This window comes from Phyllostomus hastatus, unplaced genomic scaffold (assembly GCF_019186645.2).
Source record: "Phyllostomus hastatus isolate PE091 unplaced genomic scaffold, TTU_PhHast_1.1 phas_contig_209, whole genome shotgun sequence".
Lineage (NCBI taxonomy): Eukaryota > Metazoa > Chordata > Mammalia > Chiroptera > Phyllostomidae > Phyllostomus > Phyllostomus hastatus.
In genome coordinates, this window is record NW_025333735.1 from 12,582,442 (window position 1) to 12,602,334 (window position 19,893).

General features: G+C 38.6%; 1 protein-coding gene and 1 pseudogene across 1 annotated transcript in view; one reads left to right on the forward strand and one right to left on the reverse strand.

Annotated features, from left to right (window-relative positions):
- The window catches only part of TNNI3K (TNNI3 interacting kinase), a 288,749-nt gene that overhangs the window by 176,404 nt on the left and 92,452 nt on the right, over positions 1-19,893 (reverse strand). The window contains exons 11-12 of the mRNA XM_045835309.1: positions 13,460-13,554; positions 12,687-12,836 (exon numbers count right to left, since the gene is read on the reverse strand). Coding sequence (XP_045691265.1) covers positions 12,687-12,836; positions 13,460-13,554 — 245 coding nt within the window. The remainder of the gene's footprint in view (positions 1-12,686; positions 12,837-13,459; positions 13,555-19,893) is intronic.
- Positions 526-7,246, forward strand: LOC123816389 (annotated as a pseudogene).

The window sequence follows — 19,893 nt, forward strand, 5'->3', positions numbered from 1 at the left end:
TTAACAAAGCATGCAAGATCCTGAGGTGGAATAAGACATTTACTAACACTAAAAGCATTTCCAAATACATCCCAAGACCATTTTCTTCAAGAAAAACAAAACAAAACACTGTGATTACAATTGCTTCAACTTGTAGTAAAGCTTAAATCTACAGAGGTAACACCACCAGACATTTTCTTATCATCCATAGCTTTCTAGCTTTCTATACAGGACACGTGGATCTGTGATTTTCTCCAATCATGAACATAGGTTATAATAAAATAATGGGTTAATTAAAGGTTATAATAAAATAAAGGTTAAAATAAAATAATAAAATAAAATATTAGCACTCTTTCTCTGGACTCTCCTGTGCTTGCATTCAGGGAAACCTCAAGACCCAAATGCTATTTCCCAACAGGCAAATCTGTAAAGAAAAAGCCTAACAGGCCCAAGGAACAGATAACGTAAAGGTTCCAAGATGGGAGCAAACACGTCATATTCAGAGAATGAAAGAAGGCCAGTGTGGCTGGAACATTGCAAGCAAGGATGAGAGTGGTGTCAGACTCAGTTGGAGAAGCAGGTAAGCACACAAGAGTGGTGCTTCACTACGCTACCTGTTGCGCCCGGTGTGATGAAAATTTTGGTGTGCTTTGTCTGTGTGTTGAGCACCTACCTTTTTCCCCTTCTCTGAAGGCCATCTTAGCCTCAGGAGGAAAGTAACATCACCAACAAAACAATTTCTCTAATATTAAAAAAAAAAACCTTCCTCTGTCCCTTTGCTGGATTCGTAGGTTCTGAAGTTTTGTCTGCTCCTCTCCACACTGTTGCCACCCCCCACCCCTTTATTGGACTTGTCGTGCTTTTGGGGTTGTTCTTTTACTTAATTTGGTCTTTAAATGCTGGGAGCAGGAATTGAAACAGAAACAAAGTAATTTTTTTCTTATTTTTGTTTTTCCTAGGAGAGTCATCTTTGGGGAAAGAAAACCCCAAGCATTTACTCAAGCACAACAGAGCTTAATGCACTGAGCCCACCTCCTCGCCTGGTCCATCTCAGCTCCTCGGCTGGACTGACTGCAGCTGACAAGCCAAGAGAGAACTCCTCCTTTCCCCAGAGAAGCAGAACGCCGCGTCTTGAATCCTGAATGCCTGTGTAAGTCAGTGATCACACCCTGGATGTTACCTTTTATTTCAACAGCTCTCTTGGCTCCACTTGCTCTGAACAGTTTTAATTTCCTGCCAGCACAGTGGCACAATTTGCTGGCATTTTCTTTGGGATGCTTTTCATCAAGAGCCTAATGAGAGCCTGGGTTCTGGCTGATGATAAGCATGAGGCTGCCAGAGAAATGCCAAGAGGCCCTCTCAGTTCTGGAAGGCATCTCTGCCTGATTTCTCACCTCCTGTTAACTGTGGGCTAAGGCACACATGTATGGGAAATTCTCCACTGCTAGCACTGCTCTGACAAACTACCAAAGTGTATGTGAAGCAACCTGAAAACTACTAAGGCCTAGATCCCTGAAACTTGGCCACAAGCAGTTAAGCAGAAATATGCTCTGATGGAACTCACTAAATAGACTTGTTAAGCCAAACCCTTGATAATGGATGTACCCTGATAACCAAGGCACACTAATGGAACACATCCAGAGATAATCAAACTTCCACTAATTAAATAAAATGTTTTCCTCTATCTCAGAACTTACTATCTAGATCCAAGTATTTTACCCAAATAGGAGGTTGCTCTGTTATTAGCCTAATGCAGTTATAATAGTGCTTTGCACTTTCAGAGTATTATTCATTGGAGCCCCTGAGGTTTTGGCAAATGAGATGCTACTTCTGGCTTGAAGTCTCTTTCATTTCTTGTTCCCCACTCTTCCAGTCCTATCTGTATTCCCCAAATTCCATGCCTTCCCTTTGTCTTCTCATATTCCTTTACTCCTTACACTTGGAGTAATTCCGCGCCCTGCCCCCCTCCAACCCCAGGCTTTTTGCTTTCAACTTCCTGAGTAGCTTTCTTTAAAAACTAGGTTATTTTCTGAGGCTAGGGTTTTTTTTTTAAGGCTATATGTCCATCTAAAGAGCTATTACACAGACAGTTTAGTGTCTCTGTCATGGTCACTTACACAACAGAGGATTTGATTCATAGTTATTCAAAAAGGAAAAGTACCAATTTTATTATTTTCCTATAATGTTGTTTTTCTGTTTCACCATTTCATCTTAGGAACATTGGATGCTATTTATTGACATGAGAATTTATTTTAAGAACATAGAAGAAACTTGTTATGGAGATTATTTTAAGAACTAATTTTGAATATTAATGGTAAATGGTACCACTATGAAAAATCTTCTCCCTGACTTCGCAACTCTGAGGCCCTTTGGGTCCAAGGTTCAGTAGAGAACATGGAGGTTTGGTCTTGATTACAGAAGCCAAGGACTTTTTACTGACCTCCTAGATCCCACATGTCCATGTCATCAGGGGGAGTCTGAGTCTTTTTCTACACCTGCTTCAAAGAAAACTTTCACAGTGACGATATAGATAAGACTTTGCTCAACATTTCACTGTCTTCTCTTTTCATCATTTTAAAAACTAACTTCCCAGAAGCACTGAAAAATGGGACCAGAAGGTGGCTCCTGACGTCAGCCCTCCTGTGACTCACCATCCTCCTGTCTGTCCCAGTCCCACACACTGTGAGTTCGATCAGAGGTGACAAAAATTCCAAACCTGCCACATATTCTCATAAATCTGAAAGATGTTTTAATTTTATATCCCAGAGAGGGAACATACATCCCTTTTCCCCCGTTAGCTTTGTCCCTTCATCACCAGGCCCAAAGAAGAATACCACCAGTCCTTCACCTTAAGATAAGAATCCATAGGGATGAATGCTTTTGCAAAAGAACGTTATGTACAAACCAAGTCGCTTGGTTTTCCTCTTTCCTTTTTTTCCCTGTCTTTCCCATGGCCTTCTTTTCCCTTCATTTTCCTTCTACAAATAGTTATTGAGCACCCATTAGGAACCAGCTCAAATAACATCTTTCCAGGGAAGTCCTCTGTGACTTCTCAATTTTAAATTGTGTCCTTGAACTTTTTACCCACCATTGAATTTCCTATTTTATTCATAGCATTTATCATTATCTGATAGCTTCTATTTGTTTTCTTGGTTGCAGACTTTAGAGCTGGGAGATATTGCCTCTCTACCTCACTGTTTTACTTCAGTTCCTAGTACAGTGTCTATTCCATATTAGGTTTGTAATAAATTTTCATTTGAATGAATGGTACAAGATAATGTTGAAATGATCTTTACTCTTATAAAGAATTCCATCTGATAGAAAAGAAAAAATAATTATGTAAATGTTCACTCAAATTTTATTTAGCCAAGCTCTAGGAAGGAAAGCTAGAGGATGCTGTGAACATCCACATTAGTGCTGTTTTACAACAGGGTGGAGAGGTCAGGAAACAGTTCCTTGGGGAATCATTTTTCAGCTACACTTGAAAGATCAGTGTGAGTTTATTAAGAAAATAGGGAGAAGAAAAGCATTTCAGCCAGAAGGAAAGTGTTCACAGTTCCAATGCAGAGAAAGAGGAGCTTTATTTGGAGTATTCTTTAAAATGTTCCGCCTATTAATTTGAGTATTAGGGTTGTGCAATTAATTATAAACCTGTTATATTTAAAGAAATACCAATGCAGACAACAGAATAGTGGTAATTAGTATTCAGAACATTGACTACATTATGACTGATCAGATGCCATTTAGTAAGACATGAGATAGAATGTTGTGATTGAAATATCTGCTCATACTCAGTTTGACGGCAACAAATATGTTTTGAGCAGCTATTAGGAATCAGTCATTGCATTACGTTTCTGGAAGACAAAAATTAGCTCAAATGCTTGCTCTCAAGAAGTTTACAATTTAGTAGGAGACTGTTTCAATATGAAATGATAAATACAGAGATAGAGATGTGCATGCACATGGTACAATAAAACATAGAGAAAGGACATGCGCATAGCTGGACTATCAGGAAAGACTTTCTGAAAGAGAGGATCCACAAACAGAGTCTCGAAAGCTTAGTAGACATCAGAAAAGTGGAGAGTGAAGTGGGGTGGAGAGAATGAAAGGGTGTAGAAGCACAGAAAACTGCTGGAAACATGGAATAATGCGATATGTGTAGGGACAACAAACACTTTTGTACTGCTATCCTGTGAACAGATACTGTCTCCTGGGGTTATTATGCAGATTTGATGAATTAATGCATATGGAGTGTTTACAACAAGCCTGGCACAGAGTGAACACCTAGGGAATGTTAGTGATCTAGTAAATGTGACTGTGACTGTGGCATGTGAGGTCACACCCAGTGACAGGAGTACCTGAAGTTGAGGTTTGAGAGGTAGGAAAGGCACAGGGCATGGGCACAGGGCGTGCCATAACAACAAACTGGGACTTTTCCTAAAAGTGATATTACTAAACAGCACTCGGGGCTCTGCTGCCTATTGCCTCCCTCTAGGCAAAAATTCCAGAGGCAAAGGTTTGGTGATAAAGGAAAGAAGTCTTTATTCAAGAGCAGTTACTTAAGACTGTTGTTCAGCTTTAATCACTTAAGCCCATCAATTAAGGCTCAACTCTGACACCTTATCTTTTCCATTTTTTAGTTATCTTGTTTCTATAGGCTTAGTTTACAAACTAAAAACAATAAAATATACAAAAAATACCCAATTTTGGAAGAATGGAAGGCTTCTGCCTCAGAGCCTGTTCCCTCTGGGACACCCAAAGAATTAACCGGCCACCCTCTGCCAGGTCAGCCTTATACTAGCCTGGGCCCGGACTTCCTTCACATCACCACACCGTCTGTGGGGAAATGCAAGCAGCTGCAGCACCAGTAAGCAAGCCTGAGAGCCATAGCCTGAGAGAAAACCAACCCACAAGCCTGAGAGCTCTCACTTGGCCAGAGAGTTCTCTATTTTTATTTCCATTGGCTCCGGAGGCATTGAGCTTCTCAGCCAATCCCGTCCTAGACTGCCCACAACTGCCTTGGCAAACTCCTCCTATGGCCCTCCCTTGCTTCCTTCCAGTGATCTGAGTTATCTTAATGGGATCTCTCTGTCTCAGTGACAGTGGGGCAGTGAGGGATTTTAAACTGGGGAATGATATGGTCTTACCTGTACCTTGAATACATTGCTCAGACTATAGTTGGAAAATGGATTCAAAAGATGTTTTAAAAAAGATTAGTTATGAGGCTACAAAATGGATCAGGATATGGATTAAAACAGAGATACTAAAAATAAAGAATGAATGAGTTCAAAATGTATTTGTGTAATGGGGTGCTGAAAACCAAAACCAAAATGGAGAAAACCAACACAGCTATTGCTTGGCGGATGGGGAAAGAGGAGCAGGGTCATTGAGAGTTACTTTGCATGTCTAGAAAACTTGGCCAGTATTTTAGTAACATTAAAACTTGTGCCAGGGCTCAGAGCTGGGCAGATGGGAGTGACTCTAACCTATGCTGTGATGTAGCCTGAGGGACTTGAAGGGTGCTCCTACCTCCTGGGGCCCCACTTGCCTGGACTAAAAATGGCAGCCAAGAAAGGCAGAAGAAACTAGACTACTGGCAGGTGTAACCCAGTGTGGGAGGAGTCAGAAATAGGATTTTGGAGGAAGATCTGCACTGGGATTTAAACCCAGGTGCAGCAGCCATACTGGGGCTTAAGTATGAGGTGCAGGGGCAGAGAGCTCTCTCTCTCTCTCAGCCATGCTTAAGCTCTGGACCATGGGGGAAGGACAGCAGGAGGGTCGTGACAGGCTCTCTCTGTCACTGGCTCTTGACCATGCAGCTGGGAAAGGAGAAGCCTCTTGATCAAGTAGCAGCAGTGCGGGGTTTTGGCCACATGGTTTGAAAGAATGCAGAAGGATTCCCTGGCCCACCAGAGGGTGCGGTTTTGGATTAAGAGCGGGAGCCTAGCTAGCCGAGCTCGGACAACTGGAAGAAGTCAGAATCCTGACTGGAATCTGCACAGCTACCCTACAGACTTCTGTTTCTTTTCCTGAGAGATGGTACCCCTGACTGGTCTGGCTTGGCAAGTGGAGGCAGGACTGTGTGTTTGTGGGTGTTTCTTTGTTTCTAAAGGGAGTGAGATTTAATGGCAGGATTCTGCCATTACTCTAAACCTGTATAACTTTTGAATAAATAGTTCCTTTCCTTTTTACCAGACCCTGGCATTGAGAGACACAATTCTTATTGGCAAGGAACAAAAAGAATGCAGAGCAACAGTCCCACAGAGGGTTTCAGTTACATCTGTGAGGTGAAATAAACAATATGTTTTCACTGAATGAATATGGGATGGGGGTGGGGAGGAAGCTGAAAGAGAAAAAGTAGTCAAGCATCAATCCAGATTTCTAACTTAGGTGACTTTGGACAGTGATGTTATTAAAGGACAGAGCAAATGGGGAGACAGTAGGAGAAACTGACCGGTGAAGACAAAAAAGATGTTCAGTCTATCGTGGACTTGTTGAGTTTTACCTGCTCCTCAGATCCCCAAAGAAAGGGATCCAGCATGTCAGTTGGTGTGGTTGTTTAAAAACATGGCTGCAATTTTTTTGACATGTCTACATAATTGTGGGAGAAAAATCTGTTGTAGTAAAGAGACTTGCAAATATGTGTTAAAGTTTTTAAATAGTTGTTTTATATAGTTGCTTGCAAATATACATATTAGAATAATTGTTTTAGATTACTTTCATAATATTTTGATTAGTGATTTTCAATATCTTCATGATCTCACTTCAGTCCTGAGGTTTCACTCAGTTGCTTAAGTTGGCCCACAAGTACACATCAGAGACAGAGCAAGAGAAGAAGCAGAGGTTGTTGGCCCAGGCTGAGAAAAAGGCTGCTGGTAAATGGGATGGCTCCACAAGAGGCCACACATTCTTTGAGTAGGAGTCAACACTGTCACCACCTGGTGGAATGAATACAAGAGAGCTGGTAGTGACTGCACTCAATGTGGATCCCACCCAGCTGGTTACCTTCCCACCTACCCTGTGCCAGAGGATGGGGTTCCCTACTGTATCATCAAGGGGGAGGCCAGGCTGGGGCATCTAGTCTACAGGAAGATCTGCACCACCATCACCTTCACATAAGTTAACTGGGAAGACAAAGGAGCTCTGGCTATGCTGGTGGAAGCTATCTGGACCAATCACAATGACAGATATGATGAGATCCACTGCCACTGGGGAGGCAGAGTCAGTGACTCACATTTCCATGCTGGAAGAGGCCCAGGCTAAATAACTGGTTACAAATCTGGACTAAGTGTACACTGTTGAGTTTTCTGTCCATAAAAGTAATAAAAATTCTCCTTCAAATAATAAAAACATAAAATGAATGGTATCCCTTGAGTCATAAATAAGAGATATCAATACAACAAAACAACACATTTTTATATATTCCAGTGGTGTTTGGCAGGAATATACGCCCTTCATTAGTGGGCTTGTAGAAGATGCCCATCATCCTAATACTATGTTAATATGTCATATTTCTTACCAGACACTAAAGCATGTTGTAAATTAGGAAAGACCACAAGATTTGGGAGTTAAGTGGATACTGATTAAACCTCTGTTATATACTTGATAACAGATACCACCATTTTTATTGAGAATTTGGTATGTTCCAGAGATTTACATCTTATTCCTAATCCTCTGCAGAATTCTGTAGAGTGGTTATTAATTTACTCATTTTAAGTTTAAAGATTAAGGCTTAGAGAGGTTAAATAACTCATCCAAGATCATGAATTAACAAGGATAAAATGTGGACTTAGATCTGTCTGAGTCCAGAGTGACATGGGAAGAGCTTGACCTCTGTAATGAGACAGAACTCTTGTGCCCGCTCCCACTTCAGAGCTGCGGGGTTTGGGCAGGTAGGACTTAACAGCTCTAAGTCTCCAACCGTCGGTAGTAGAAAGACAATACCAATTTAAAGAGTTATTTTGACAATTAATTATGTATACATATATATGCACATGTAACAGGTGCTTAATGACTATGTTCTCTTCCACTATCATTTTAATACATGTGGTTTCTTACAGAGTTGTTTCAAAAGTATTTTTCTGTTATCTCCCTAAAACAATGGAAGTTCTTCCTATTCTTATGAGAATTGGTATTGCTTTATTTATTTTTAAAGAAGAGAGTAACTAAACATGTAGAAATATAACTAGTACTACAAAATCACATATAGATTTAAAACTATCATTTAAATCCTTTGTATATTCCTTCCTCTACCCCACCCTTAATCCATACCAGTACACTAAATTAGATTCATTCAATAAACTAGGGCCCCTTAACTCCACAAAGGTAAGAGTTCAGTATAGAAGAAACTTGAAAATTTATAATCCATTGATAAAAATTTATCAAAATATTTAACAAATCCACCTCTTCTTCTTTCTACTTCTCCTACACACTTATCTCTTAGTTATTTTTAACTGGCTGAAAACTGCAGAAACTCACCACTATAAGACTTCATTTCTTTTTGAGAATACACTATAGTATGTTTACTATAAATAATTCTCACCATATAACACACTTGTCAAAAGAAATGAACAAAGTATATATCATGATACAGGGGCCTTGATTTTTATTGTTTTTGCTCACTTACTCACTAATTCTCCAACTGCAGTTTCCTGTCACTGTGAATTAGAGTGGTTCTGCTGTATACAAATATTGTATTCAGAGTAATTAGATATTGGAATAGGACCCTCTGTAAATTACTTTAACTGGTGTCAGTGCTGAAGCAAATAAGAAGTTTTAGCTAAAGAGAAGTTTCAGTTCTGCTTCTAGTTTGGGTTATTTTTCTGACCCTAAACAGCCTGACATAATGGAGTGCTTTTCTTTGTCAAAGGCAGCCTTTTCAAATCCAACTGCCAGGCACACTATTGAGCTATGTGTTCAATTCTAATTGGCTGAGATCTTTTCAATTTGGCAGATTCATCCTTAATGCAATGGATGTAAGATTATGTGTAGGTCTTTTCAATGGTTTTTCCATACTGGTGATTAGGGCAGAGGATTTGAACATAAGCAGGCTGCTGGCTATTTCTTCTGGCCAATTTAAATTGATTCATACAAGTCCTTTGTACCCCAGGGAAAGGGCAGAACAAATCCAAGTGAGTGAGACAGCTATCGCTACTTTCAGATGGAATAGTAGAGAAAAAGCAGGGGGAGGGAGGAAGGCAGACTTAGGGATGGGAAACACTCTAAATATTGTAAAATTGGATCTCTGAGCAGACTGGCAGAGAAATACTGAAATTTGAACAATAGGCTTCCGTGTAAAATCAAGGTCACCAGGAAAATTATTTCTAAGATTGATTTTGATATCTTTAGGTTAAAAGGGCTATGTAAACAAAGAAACAAAACAAAACAAAAACAGGCTCATAGAAACAGAGACCAAAGGGCTGGTTACCAGAAGGGAGGGGGTGAAGGAATGGGTGAAAATGGTGAAGGGGAATATAGTCAATAGCATTTTAATAATGTTACATGCGACAAGATGATTATTAGAATTAGTGGGGTGATCACATTGTCACATTGTTAGGTATGAAAATGTTGAATCACTATGTTGTACACCTGAAACTAATAGAAATAATGCAATATTGTATATCAACTATACTTAAATCAAAAAATAAAAGGGCTATGTAAATGAAAGTATTTCTCCTATCTAATCCCACAGAGAGCCATGGCAAGTCAGCGCTTTCCTGAAAGTGTTTTAAAAAAAGATAACTCTTCCAGCATTGCAAAGCACCCCTGGATATGCTTTATCAGAACAGGAGAGAGAGGGTCAATGAAAAATTTTTGAGGGGTCAGGTGAAAAACTTGTTTTAGAATCATTCAGAGATGAATGTTGTTGAAAAAGACTCCGATTTTTTCTTGAGAGGGTACACTAGGATACACTATTCAAATTGCGCACATCCAAAAGCATCCTTCAAAAACAGGCAGAAGCTGGTTATGAAGCTGCCTTCTGGTTTATTTCTCTCCTAGGACAGGAAGTCACGATGGGGCATTTCTACATAATCTCTATTCTATAAAGAAGAAACTCCAAGTGCAGTTTTAATGCTTCTTCAACTCCATCTCCAAGTTGCCCAGGAAAATCCTCAGTATGCACATCCACTAATTTGGTGAGTCCCTCTCTGAACAAGAAAGGAAAGGATTTCTTTATCCAGATAAAACAGGGACAGCGTACTGTTGACAATGTTTTTTAAAAGGTAATTTCAATCCTCCTTGAACACATGAAAATGATGCAACATTTCTCTGGCAAGAGAAAAATAACAACAATTTTATTTTGTTGGTTTGATTTGCTCTGCCCTAGAACATATGCAAAATATCCATCTGTCTCCTGAGCACTAACATTCAATTTGTTAAAATTCATAGTAATAATGAAATGCAACACTGATGCTTGGCACATTAGTTGAACAAATAAGGGTGACAAGCATGGCATATGTTGCAGAGACCAGTGGCTAAGTCCTCTAAGCTACAGGAATTTTGTTGTCATTTGGTAGGAACTCTTAGGAGACTGCACAATGATTTATTGTTTCATAAAGTATGGGAATCCACAAAGAAAAATGAAGTAAAACCAGTTTTCAACTATCATTCTCAATCAACTAAACACAAACAAAGCCAACCCCTGTGAAGAGCTAGCCACAGCAGCTATTTCTGAGCTGTCTTCCGGAAGACTGATGCTTTGTAAACAGTTTTTCTCTGAAACTCAAATTTCTTAAGAGACACTGAGAGTCACTTGAATAAATGCAACGTCTTGAGTAACTAGAACTTAGTAAGGCCTCCTGAAGCTTCAGAATATGTAAGATATTCCAATGGATACTCAAATATGGAAATACTTGAAATTTCTTCTACACAAAGCAGAAGGTCATTACACCTAACAGAAATCAATACAGATACTTATCAAAAGACATGTGTGTGAATGTTCACAGCAATGTTGTTTTCAATAATCCCTAATTGAAAACTATTCAAATGCTCCTAAACAGTAGAATGAGTAAATACATTATGATATAGTTGCAAAACATTATACTATGCAACAAGAATGAATGATTTACAACTATCTGCAACAACATAAATGAATCATACAAATTGTTGGTCAAAAGAGACCAGATGCCAAGACATATATGGCATAACATTCAATTCATGTAAAATACATAAAGAGGCAAAGCTAAAATATGTCTCAAGAAGAGAGCAGTACCCTTTTCAGAGAGTGATCAGAAGAGAATGTAAGTAGAGATTTTGGATGCTGATCATGATTCATTTCTTCATCTGGATGCTGGAGTGAGTTTAGTTTATGAAAATTCATTGAACTACAATGTGCAAATGTGTGTGTATTTATATAATACTTAAATAAAAAATAAAAATAGGCTTATATCTCACTCATTTCCTATTATTCTATATTTGTTCACTTGTCTATTAAATAACTCCTATATTTTTTTAATAGAAATATTCAGACTTCTATGTTTTCTTCTCCTTGTCTATATTCTTGTAGCTCCCCATTTATACCCATTGAATTCCATCTCTCCTTTTATTAATGGACTTCCATGTCGTACTTCAGGCAGAAAACCTTTTATGCCAACTTGGTAGTCTGAGAAATCTTCCAGTTTAGTAATTGTTCTTTAACATGGATTTCTAAGAATCTAGAATTTAAAAAGATAAGAACACTTCTTTACATAAACATCCTAAAAAGGCAATGCAGGCATCAAAGTCTGACATATGTTACCATGTTCAGTTGTAACTCTCTATTTTCAATGACAGTGCATATTGCTCCATGTCATCTAGAAATTTAAACTCCATAGGAGCTCATGTGTATAGAGCTTGCTTATGTACAAGCTCTATATGTACCTCACTTATAAGGTACAATATATCTTGATAACAATGACAAAGGTGCTATTTCACCTTCTAAACGTCTGAAGTTTCCTCTCCCTTAAAATGAAAAATTTGTTATTAATCACCTTTATTTCTATATTGCTACTATTACCAATGTTATCATTACTGAAATGCCAATTACTAGGTACTTATTTTGTGCCAGACAGTGTTGTAAGCAATCTATACATACTACCTCATTTACTCTTTATAATCTTGTAAAACAGGAGTTGTTATTATGCTCATTTTCCAGATGAAGAAACTGAAGCTCAGCAATAATTAATAACTTGCTCACAATCAAAGAACATGGTTTGATTTAAACCCAGATGTTCTCATACCAAAATCCAAGCCTTCACCACTTTGAGCTCAAATAATTCATTGGCTCCTTTATTTTTTCTAGTGGAGGAACTGTCAGCAGATTTGACAAATATTTCCTTTCTTTTTTGTATTATTTTCTTTTTAAATTTTTGAATTATCTTAAAAAATTCCCCCCATATAAGAGACAAAGACGTGTTCTATGTCTATTCTAAAAAAGTATCCATTACTACCTATCACTGTTTTTGTTTCTCTAGTACCTAGGAATGTGATAGTTCATTCTCTTTTCAAAGTGTCAATACAAAGAATGCCTTCAGTTTTTCTGCAGCTCAGGAGTTTCCTTTCCTAGTGATGATCTGTTAAGACTCTTTGATCCAAGTCCCCAATGACTCAAATATAATCTACAGAGAAATGGAAGTGTACAAATCATGCAAGCAAAGAAATTATTGATGCCATCATCTATGCACACAGTTCCATGTATTACTATAGAGCTGCCATGATGAAAAATATACCTTTTTCATAAGCCCACATCAAACATGTCTGCTCATCTTTTTCACCACTTGATCTGCTGGGATCACAGGCTACCAGATTCATATCAGCTCCATTATCCAGTAAGAACTGAACCAGGCGAATGTGACCATGGTAGCAAGCGGAGTGCAATCCTATAATGGAATAGAATGAGAGTGCAAAAGAAAAAAAGAGGAAAACAACACCAATTTTCAAAAGACAATCAGTCATTACCATATAATAACCTTGTTACCAGAAATATAAAGGAAGAACAACTTTTTTTGCTAAAGAATTAATTCTGTTATTGCACAAACAAGACACACTTTAAGCAAAAGGAGTATCCTGTTCTAGTTGATCTTCTCTACAGTGTCTTTTGTTTAGCACAATTTCTAGTATTTCTATATCCACTGCAATTACCAAGAACAAAGGGTAACATCTTTGTACACATCAAAGAACAAAGACGCAAATCAATTATTTTTCTTGAGCAGCAAACCAAGGCGGTGGGGAGGAGGGCAGTGTGGTTAGTTTGTTCTTGGTACAAGCCATAAGAGATTAATCAACTGCTGATAATTTAGCACAAGACTGATGCTGACCCAAGGTCAGTTGCTTTTTATTATAACCATGCACCATCAATTCTAAATGATGTAACTGATAAAATATTTCTCCTGACTGGGTGGACAACTCCTGGTGCCCTCTTCCCTCCTGAGCATGCCACTGCCACTGTCCTTGACAATTTCTGACATGCATCAGAAACTAGTGATGATCTCAGCAGTCTTACCTGTGTGCCCATCTCTTCCTTGGTGGTTGATGCTTACAACATTTTGATCGAGAAGAAATTTAACCAGGTCAATGTTCTTGCCATAGGTGCAAGCACTGCAAAATTATATCATAAGAAAACAGAAGGCTCTTTTTATGGGCTGAATTGCATTGAATTGCATGCCTGTTCCCCTTCTCCATTCCTTTCCCTGCCACCAACATATTAATATGGTGAAGCCCTGACTTCCATAACTTCAAAATGTGATGATATTTAAAGAAGTAAAAGTTAAAATTGAATCAGTTGAGTGGTCCCTAATCCAATATGACTGGTATCCTTCTAGGAAGGGAAGAATAGCGCACAGATAGCAGAAACAGAAGACATCCATGTGAGGATACAAGGAAAAGGTAGCTGTCTACAAGCCAAGGAGAGAGGCTTCAGAAGAAACCAAACCCGCTGATGCCTTCATCTTGGACTTCCCACTTCCAGACATGTGAGAGAATAAATATCTGGTTATCAAGCAACATAGTGTGTGGTATTTTATAATGAAAGCCACAGAGAATAAATATAGCCCTGGTTGACTCAGGCTATTCTAGATGTTCATGTCCATGTATGCGTGTCAGAGAAACAGAGAAGGCAGGAGCAGGGAAGGATGGAGGAGGTGATGAAAAACAGGCACACATAGAATAAAATCCTGAAGATTCTCACATCTGGACCTTCAAGAAAGAAGTATAAACTTTCTAGCAAATATTTCCTAACAAATATTTCCTATTATATTAATCCTTTTCCATAAAAGGAAGAAAAATATGGCAAAAGTTCCATGCCTTTTTAGTTACAGGACCTAAGCATTTTGCAGGACAATTGAATAAGGGAACCCAGGAGGGCCCTGAGAGATTCAGTTACATCCAGGTTTACAGTCTGAATTTTTTCCTGGTGGTGTAGGAAAAACATGCACTATCTCTTTAGAGGCTTTCTAAACCAGAGGGCAGGATCTCACAGCTTTCATTTTGCTGAGGGAGCATTGGTAATGCAGTTAAAAATCCAGAGCTCTGGCTCATGGTACTAGCCAGATCTCAGACCAGTTCTTTGATCTTTCTGAGTTTTAGTTTTACCTCCTATAAAATAATTATAATAATTTTCTACCTGCTATATTCTGCTGAAATTTCAAGTGCATTGGTGCTTATGGGAGTACATTACAAGTTACAGAGGACTGTTCATTGTCAGTTCTTTCCTAATGGGAGTATGTTTTTGTGGAAAACTTAGTATATTTCAGGACCCCTACCAATACGATTCTTATAGATACAGTTTATAGTTAGCTTTGTTGAAGTAGTTATTTGAAATTCTGATTTCTGTTATTTACCTTGCAAGCTAAGATGAATAGAAAAAATTATGTAAGGTAAATCAGGCATAGTGATAAGTGGATTTTTTTTTGGCTAGTAATTCTCACAAATTTTCTTCTCCTATAGTTCCACCCACACCTCTTCTTTTACTATCATTTGTTTTCAACACTCTACTTCTAATGTCCAGGGATTGTTATGATGTGTCACAGGTCGCTGGACAGAGCAAACACTGGGCAGAGCCCGATCTAAATCAAGAAGGATGTAGAAACTGTAATATTGTGATATACACTAATAAGTATATATATTTCACCTTCAACTTCATGCCTGGTACTGAGCTCGTAAGACTCTTGTAATTTCTTAAGCAATTGGAAGAACTTTTGTTATATTTGTTCTTTTGTCTTTGAGTCCCGAAATAGCTCTAGAGCAATGCAAGTGAAAGGAGAATCTTATGTTATTTATAATAGGCCCTTTTCAACAACACCTGTGTTTATGTTAATAAGGTGATTTTTGGAAAGCCCCCAGATAACTGCCAGATGTGGGTTGGTTGCCAGGGGAATCAACTTTGTGAATAAAGGGTTGTCAGCACTCCCACCCAACCTCAGGGAAGGGGAAATGCGAAGACGGTTGAATTAGTCACCAGTGGTCAATGATTTAATTGCCATGCCCATGTTATAAAGCCTCCAAGAAGGTCCTTAAAGCACAAGTTTTGAAGAGTTTCTAGACTGGTAAATACATGGGTGTGCTAGAAGGCCCCGCCTCCCTTCCTGCATACTTTGCTGTATGCATCTCTCTTCCATTGGCTGTTCATGAGTTATATCCTTTTGTAATAAACTGGTCATTTAGTAAGTAAACTATTTTCCTGAGTCCTATGAGATGTTATAGCAAATTATCAAGCCCAAGTAAGGAGTGGTAAAACTTCTGATTTAGAGCCAATAGGTCAGTAGCAAGGCAATACTCAGGATTTGTGACTTGCCTCTGAAGTAGGGAGCAGTCTTATGAGACTGAACCCTTAACTTGTGGAATCTGACACTAAGTTTAGGTTGATAGAGTCAGAATTGAATGAATGGTAGGATACCCACTTGATGTCCACATAGAATTAGAAGGCTGCTTGGTGTGAGAAAAACTCATGCACAGATGTATTCCAGAAGTGAAGTAGTATTATAGAAGAGTAAAGAATAACTGTTGTTTCATTCCAGACTTGGTTCTAGAAGAGGTAATACTCTGGGTCTCACTATTACCTCTTCCTTGGATGGTCATGTGCAAATCCTTTTTCTTTAATAAAGTATCATTATTTTCTTTAAAGAAACACCAGTATTCATCTAGCTGAACTGTTGTTTCCTCCATAAAGGGTGATCATGAACTGAAGGCTGAGTTTATTGCTGTCTCCTCTACCTTCTTGCTATTTAGGTCTTTGACATTTATCACATTGTTATGATAATGGATATATCCCTGCTTACCATGATAACTTACAGAAGAGTTCTTTTAAGAAGGGAAGGAATCTTGTCATCATAACATTCCTACCAGCATTTATATAAGGGAAGTTCTTAATAAATCTATCTTTTTAAATTATATTTTATTGATTATGCTATTACAGTTATCCTGATTTTTTCCCCTTTGACCTGCTTCACCCAGCATCCCCCATTCCCTCAGGCAATCCCTCCACCATTGTTCATGTCCATGGGTCATGCGATAAGATCATTGGCTACTCCACATCCTATACTGTACTTTACATCCCTGTGGCTATTCTGTAACTACCTATTTGTACTTCTTAAACCACTCACCTCTTCACTCATTCCTGCACACTCCCTTCCCATCTGGCAACCATCAAAATGCTCTCTGTGTCCATGATTCTATGTTCTTTTTCTTTACTTAGTTTGTTTTTTTAGATTCAATTGTTGATAGATATGTATTTGTTGCTGTTTTATTATTCATAGTTTTGATCTTCTTTTTCTTAGATATGTCCCTTTAACATTTCATGTAATAATGGTTTAGTGCTAATGAACTCCTTTAGCTTTTTTCTTGTCTGGGAAGCTCTGTATCTGCTCTTCAATTATAAATGATATCTGCTGGGTAGAGCAATCTTGGCTGTAGGTCTCTGTTTTTCATGACTTTGAATATTTCTTACCAATCTCTTTTAGCCTGCAAAGTTTCTTTTGAAAAATCGGCTGACAGTCTTATGGTAGGTAATTGACTTCTTTTCTAGTGTTGTTCTTAAGATTCTCTCTTTATCTTCAAACTTTGGAATTTTAATGATGATGTGTCTTGGAGTGGGCCTCTTTGCATCCATCTTATTCGAGACTCTCTGTGCTTCCTGGACTTGCATGTCTATTTTCTTCACCAAATTAGGGAAGTTTTCTTTCATTGTTTTTTCAAATAGATTTCCAATTTCTTGCTCTTCCTCTTCTCCTTCTGGCACCCCTATCATGTGAGTGTTGAATATCTTGAAGTTGTCACAGAGGCTGTTTATACTATCCTCAGTTTTTTGGATTCTGTTTTCTGCTTATTGTCCTAATTGGTTGTTTTTGCTTATTATGTTTCAAATCATTAATTTGATTGTTGGCTCTACTGTTTTTTCCTTGTAAATTGTTCTTTATTTCAATTAGTGTATTCTTTGTTTCTGATCAGATCTTTTTTATGCTGTTGAGGTCCTCACTAAGTTCCTTGAGCATCCTTATAATCAGTATTTAGAACTCTGCATCTGATAGATTGCTTATCTCCATTTCACTTAGCTCTTTTTCTGGAATTCTGATCTGTTCTTTCATTTGTGCTGTATTTTTTGTCTCCTCATTTTGGCAGTCTCCCTGTGTTTGTTTCTACATATTAGGTAAAGCTGCTTTGACTCTATGTCTTGGTAGTGTGGCCTAATATAGTTGGGGTTCTGTAGGGTTCAGGAGCACAGGCTTCCCTATGACCCAAGCTGGGTACTCGAGGTGAACCCTTTATGTGGGCTGAAGACACCCTCCACTGTAGTTGAGCCTTGGTTGCTGTTAACAGATCAATGGGAGAGATTTACTGAAGCCAGTCAGCTGCAAGGACTGGCTGTGCCCACTTACCTCCAACCTCAGTCCTCCAAAGAGGATCAGCTGTGCAGGGGCAGGGTGGTGGTGCTCTAATGTGGTTTGTAGCTATCTACTGGGTGTGCTGGCCCTGGAGTTTCCTTGGTGGTACAGGCCAAGGTCACCCCCATTTGTGTTTTGCCCAGGGTTACCCTGCCTGAGTTATAAAGCTATTTGAGATAGCTGCTACTTGTGCTGGGCTTGCAGATTTCTAAGCAAAGCCAAGCTGTGCATATAGGCTGGTTGCTGCTAGTGCCGAGTCTGCGGCTCACTGAAGCCAGCTGTTGCTTGTTTGATATAATTTAAGAAATTGTACAGCCTGAGCCAAGACCAGCCATTAAAATGGAAAAGCAGCTTGGGTTGGCCCATAAATTGGGTGGGGCAGAGTCTCTAGGGATCTCCAAGGTAGTTCAAACAGTGTTAGCCTGTTTGATGGAGTCTCAGATATGGCACCAGCTTCCCAGCTCTATGGTGAAACAGTTTAAAAAAGTGACAATGGCCTCTGCTTGCCTTGATGCCAGAAACTTCAATTTCTCCCTTTATGCCAATGGTGCCTTTTAAGCTGGTACTCCAGTGCTAGAGTTCAGAGGGAGTGAATCTGAGTAGGTGAGTCTGCGTGTGTATTCTTTAAGACAAACTGCTTGGGGCTCCAGAAATTTCTTCTACCGAATCAATCTCTGCTGGTTTTGCAGCCAGAAGTTTTGAGGACTTATCTTCCTGGCACTGGAACCTTGGGTTGGGGGGCTTGGTATGGGGATGGGACTCCTTGCTCCTGAGACATCCCTCCCGAATTTTTATCCACCACTGATCTGCATCTGTACCCCTTCTACCAGTCTGGATGGATATAGTTTCCTTAATTCTGTTGTCAGACTTCCATTCAAGTTGATTTCAGATGGTCCTGAGTGATGGTTGTTCTATATTTTAGTTGTAATTTTGATGTAGTTGTGCAAAGAGGCAAGCCATGTCTGTCCTCACTGCCTCTTAACTGGAAGTCAATAAACCTTTTTTGAATAAGTAATTGAGTGAGTAAAAAGCTACCATCTCACTGCAATAGTTTATCAGCACTGATTTTCTGCATTATAAATAGTACTCACAGTACTGTATTTTTAACATTTCATTGTCTGAGTTGCCTCATTATTTCCTTTCAAAGCAACTATTTATAGGAAATAAGTTCTGAATATATACATGTATGTTTATACATATGTGAATTTATGGGTGTATTTATGCATATAAAACATTAACAGAAATAAAAATATTGAATGGTTACTATATACAAAGCACTGTGATTGGTACATAAAAAATTCATAATCAGAGTAAATTCTTCATGTACAAGAAAAATTTCTTTTATAAATCTGTGCTTAAAATGAATAGAATGAACACATTATGCTATTTCCAGTAGCCACAGGTTTGCACAAAATAAAACAATTGAACGTGCTTTTAACTCAACTTCATGAATCTTGTCATATAAATGATCTTCTGGAAGGGACAATCACCTTCTGATTTGAGTTGATTCCAATTTATGTGCACAGAATAGCAAAATATCTTAAGACCCTGAGGTATATGCCTTAACAAGCATGACCTGTGGGGAAGGAGAACATCAGCAACTGTACACACAGTTCTGCCAATTGTCCTCTGCAGTGACAAATCCCACTTATCCATTTAGACTGAAGCTGTGATCAGAAGAGTTCTGGCACCTGCTTTGTTACAGGGTGTATAGAAAACAGACTAAATATTCTGGTAGCAGAACATGAAGATATATGAAAGCACAGGATTTGGAATTAGGTGGGCATTTACTACATGATTTTCCAGACATAAGAATCCCTGACAAGTTACTCAGCTTCTGCAAGTCTCGATTTTTTCATCTGTAAAAGAGGGATAATAAATACAACTTTATAAAAATAGTTATGAACACTAACTAAGAGAATAGATGCAAATAATCTGGAATATATCATCAATCCATAAATGGTAGTTTTCTTTGCCTCCCTTTTTGCTGACCTTTTGGTTGACAAGAAAAATCTGGAAATCTAAATGAAATTTGGCAGGTTGATGCCTAATGCAGTAG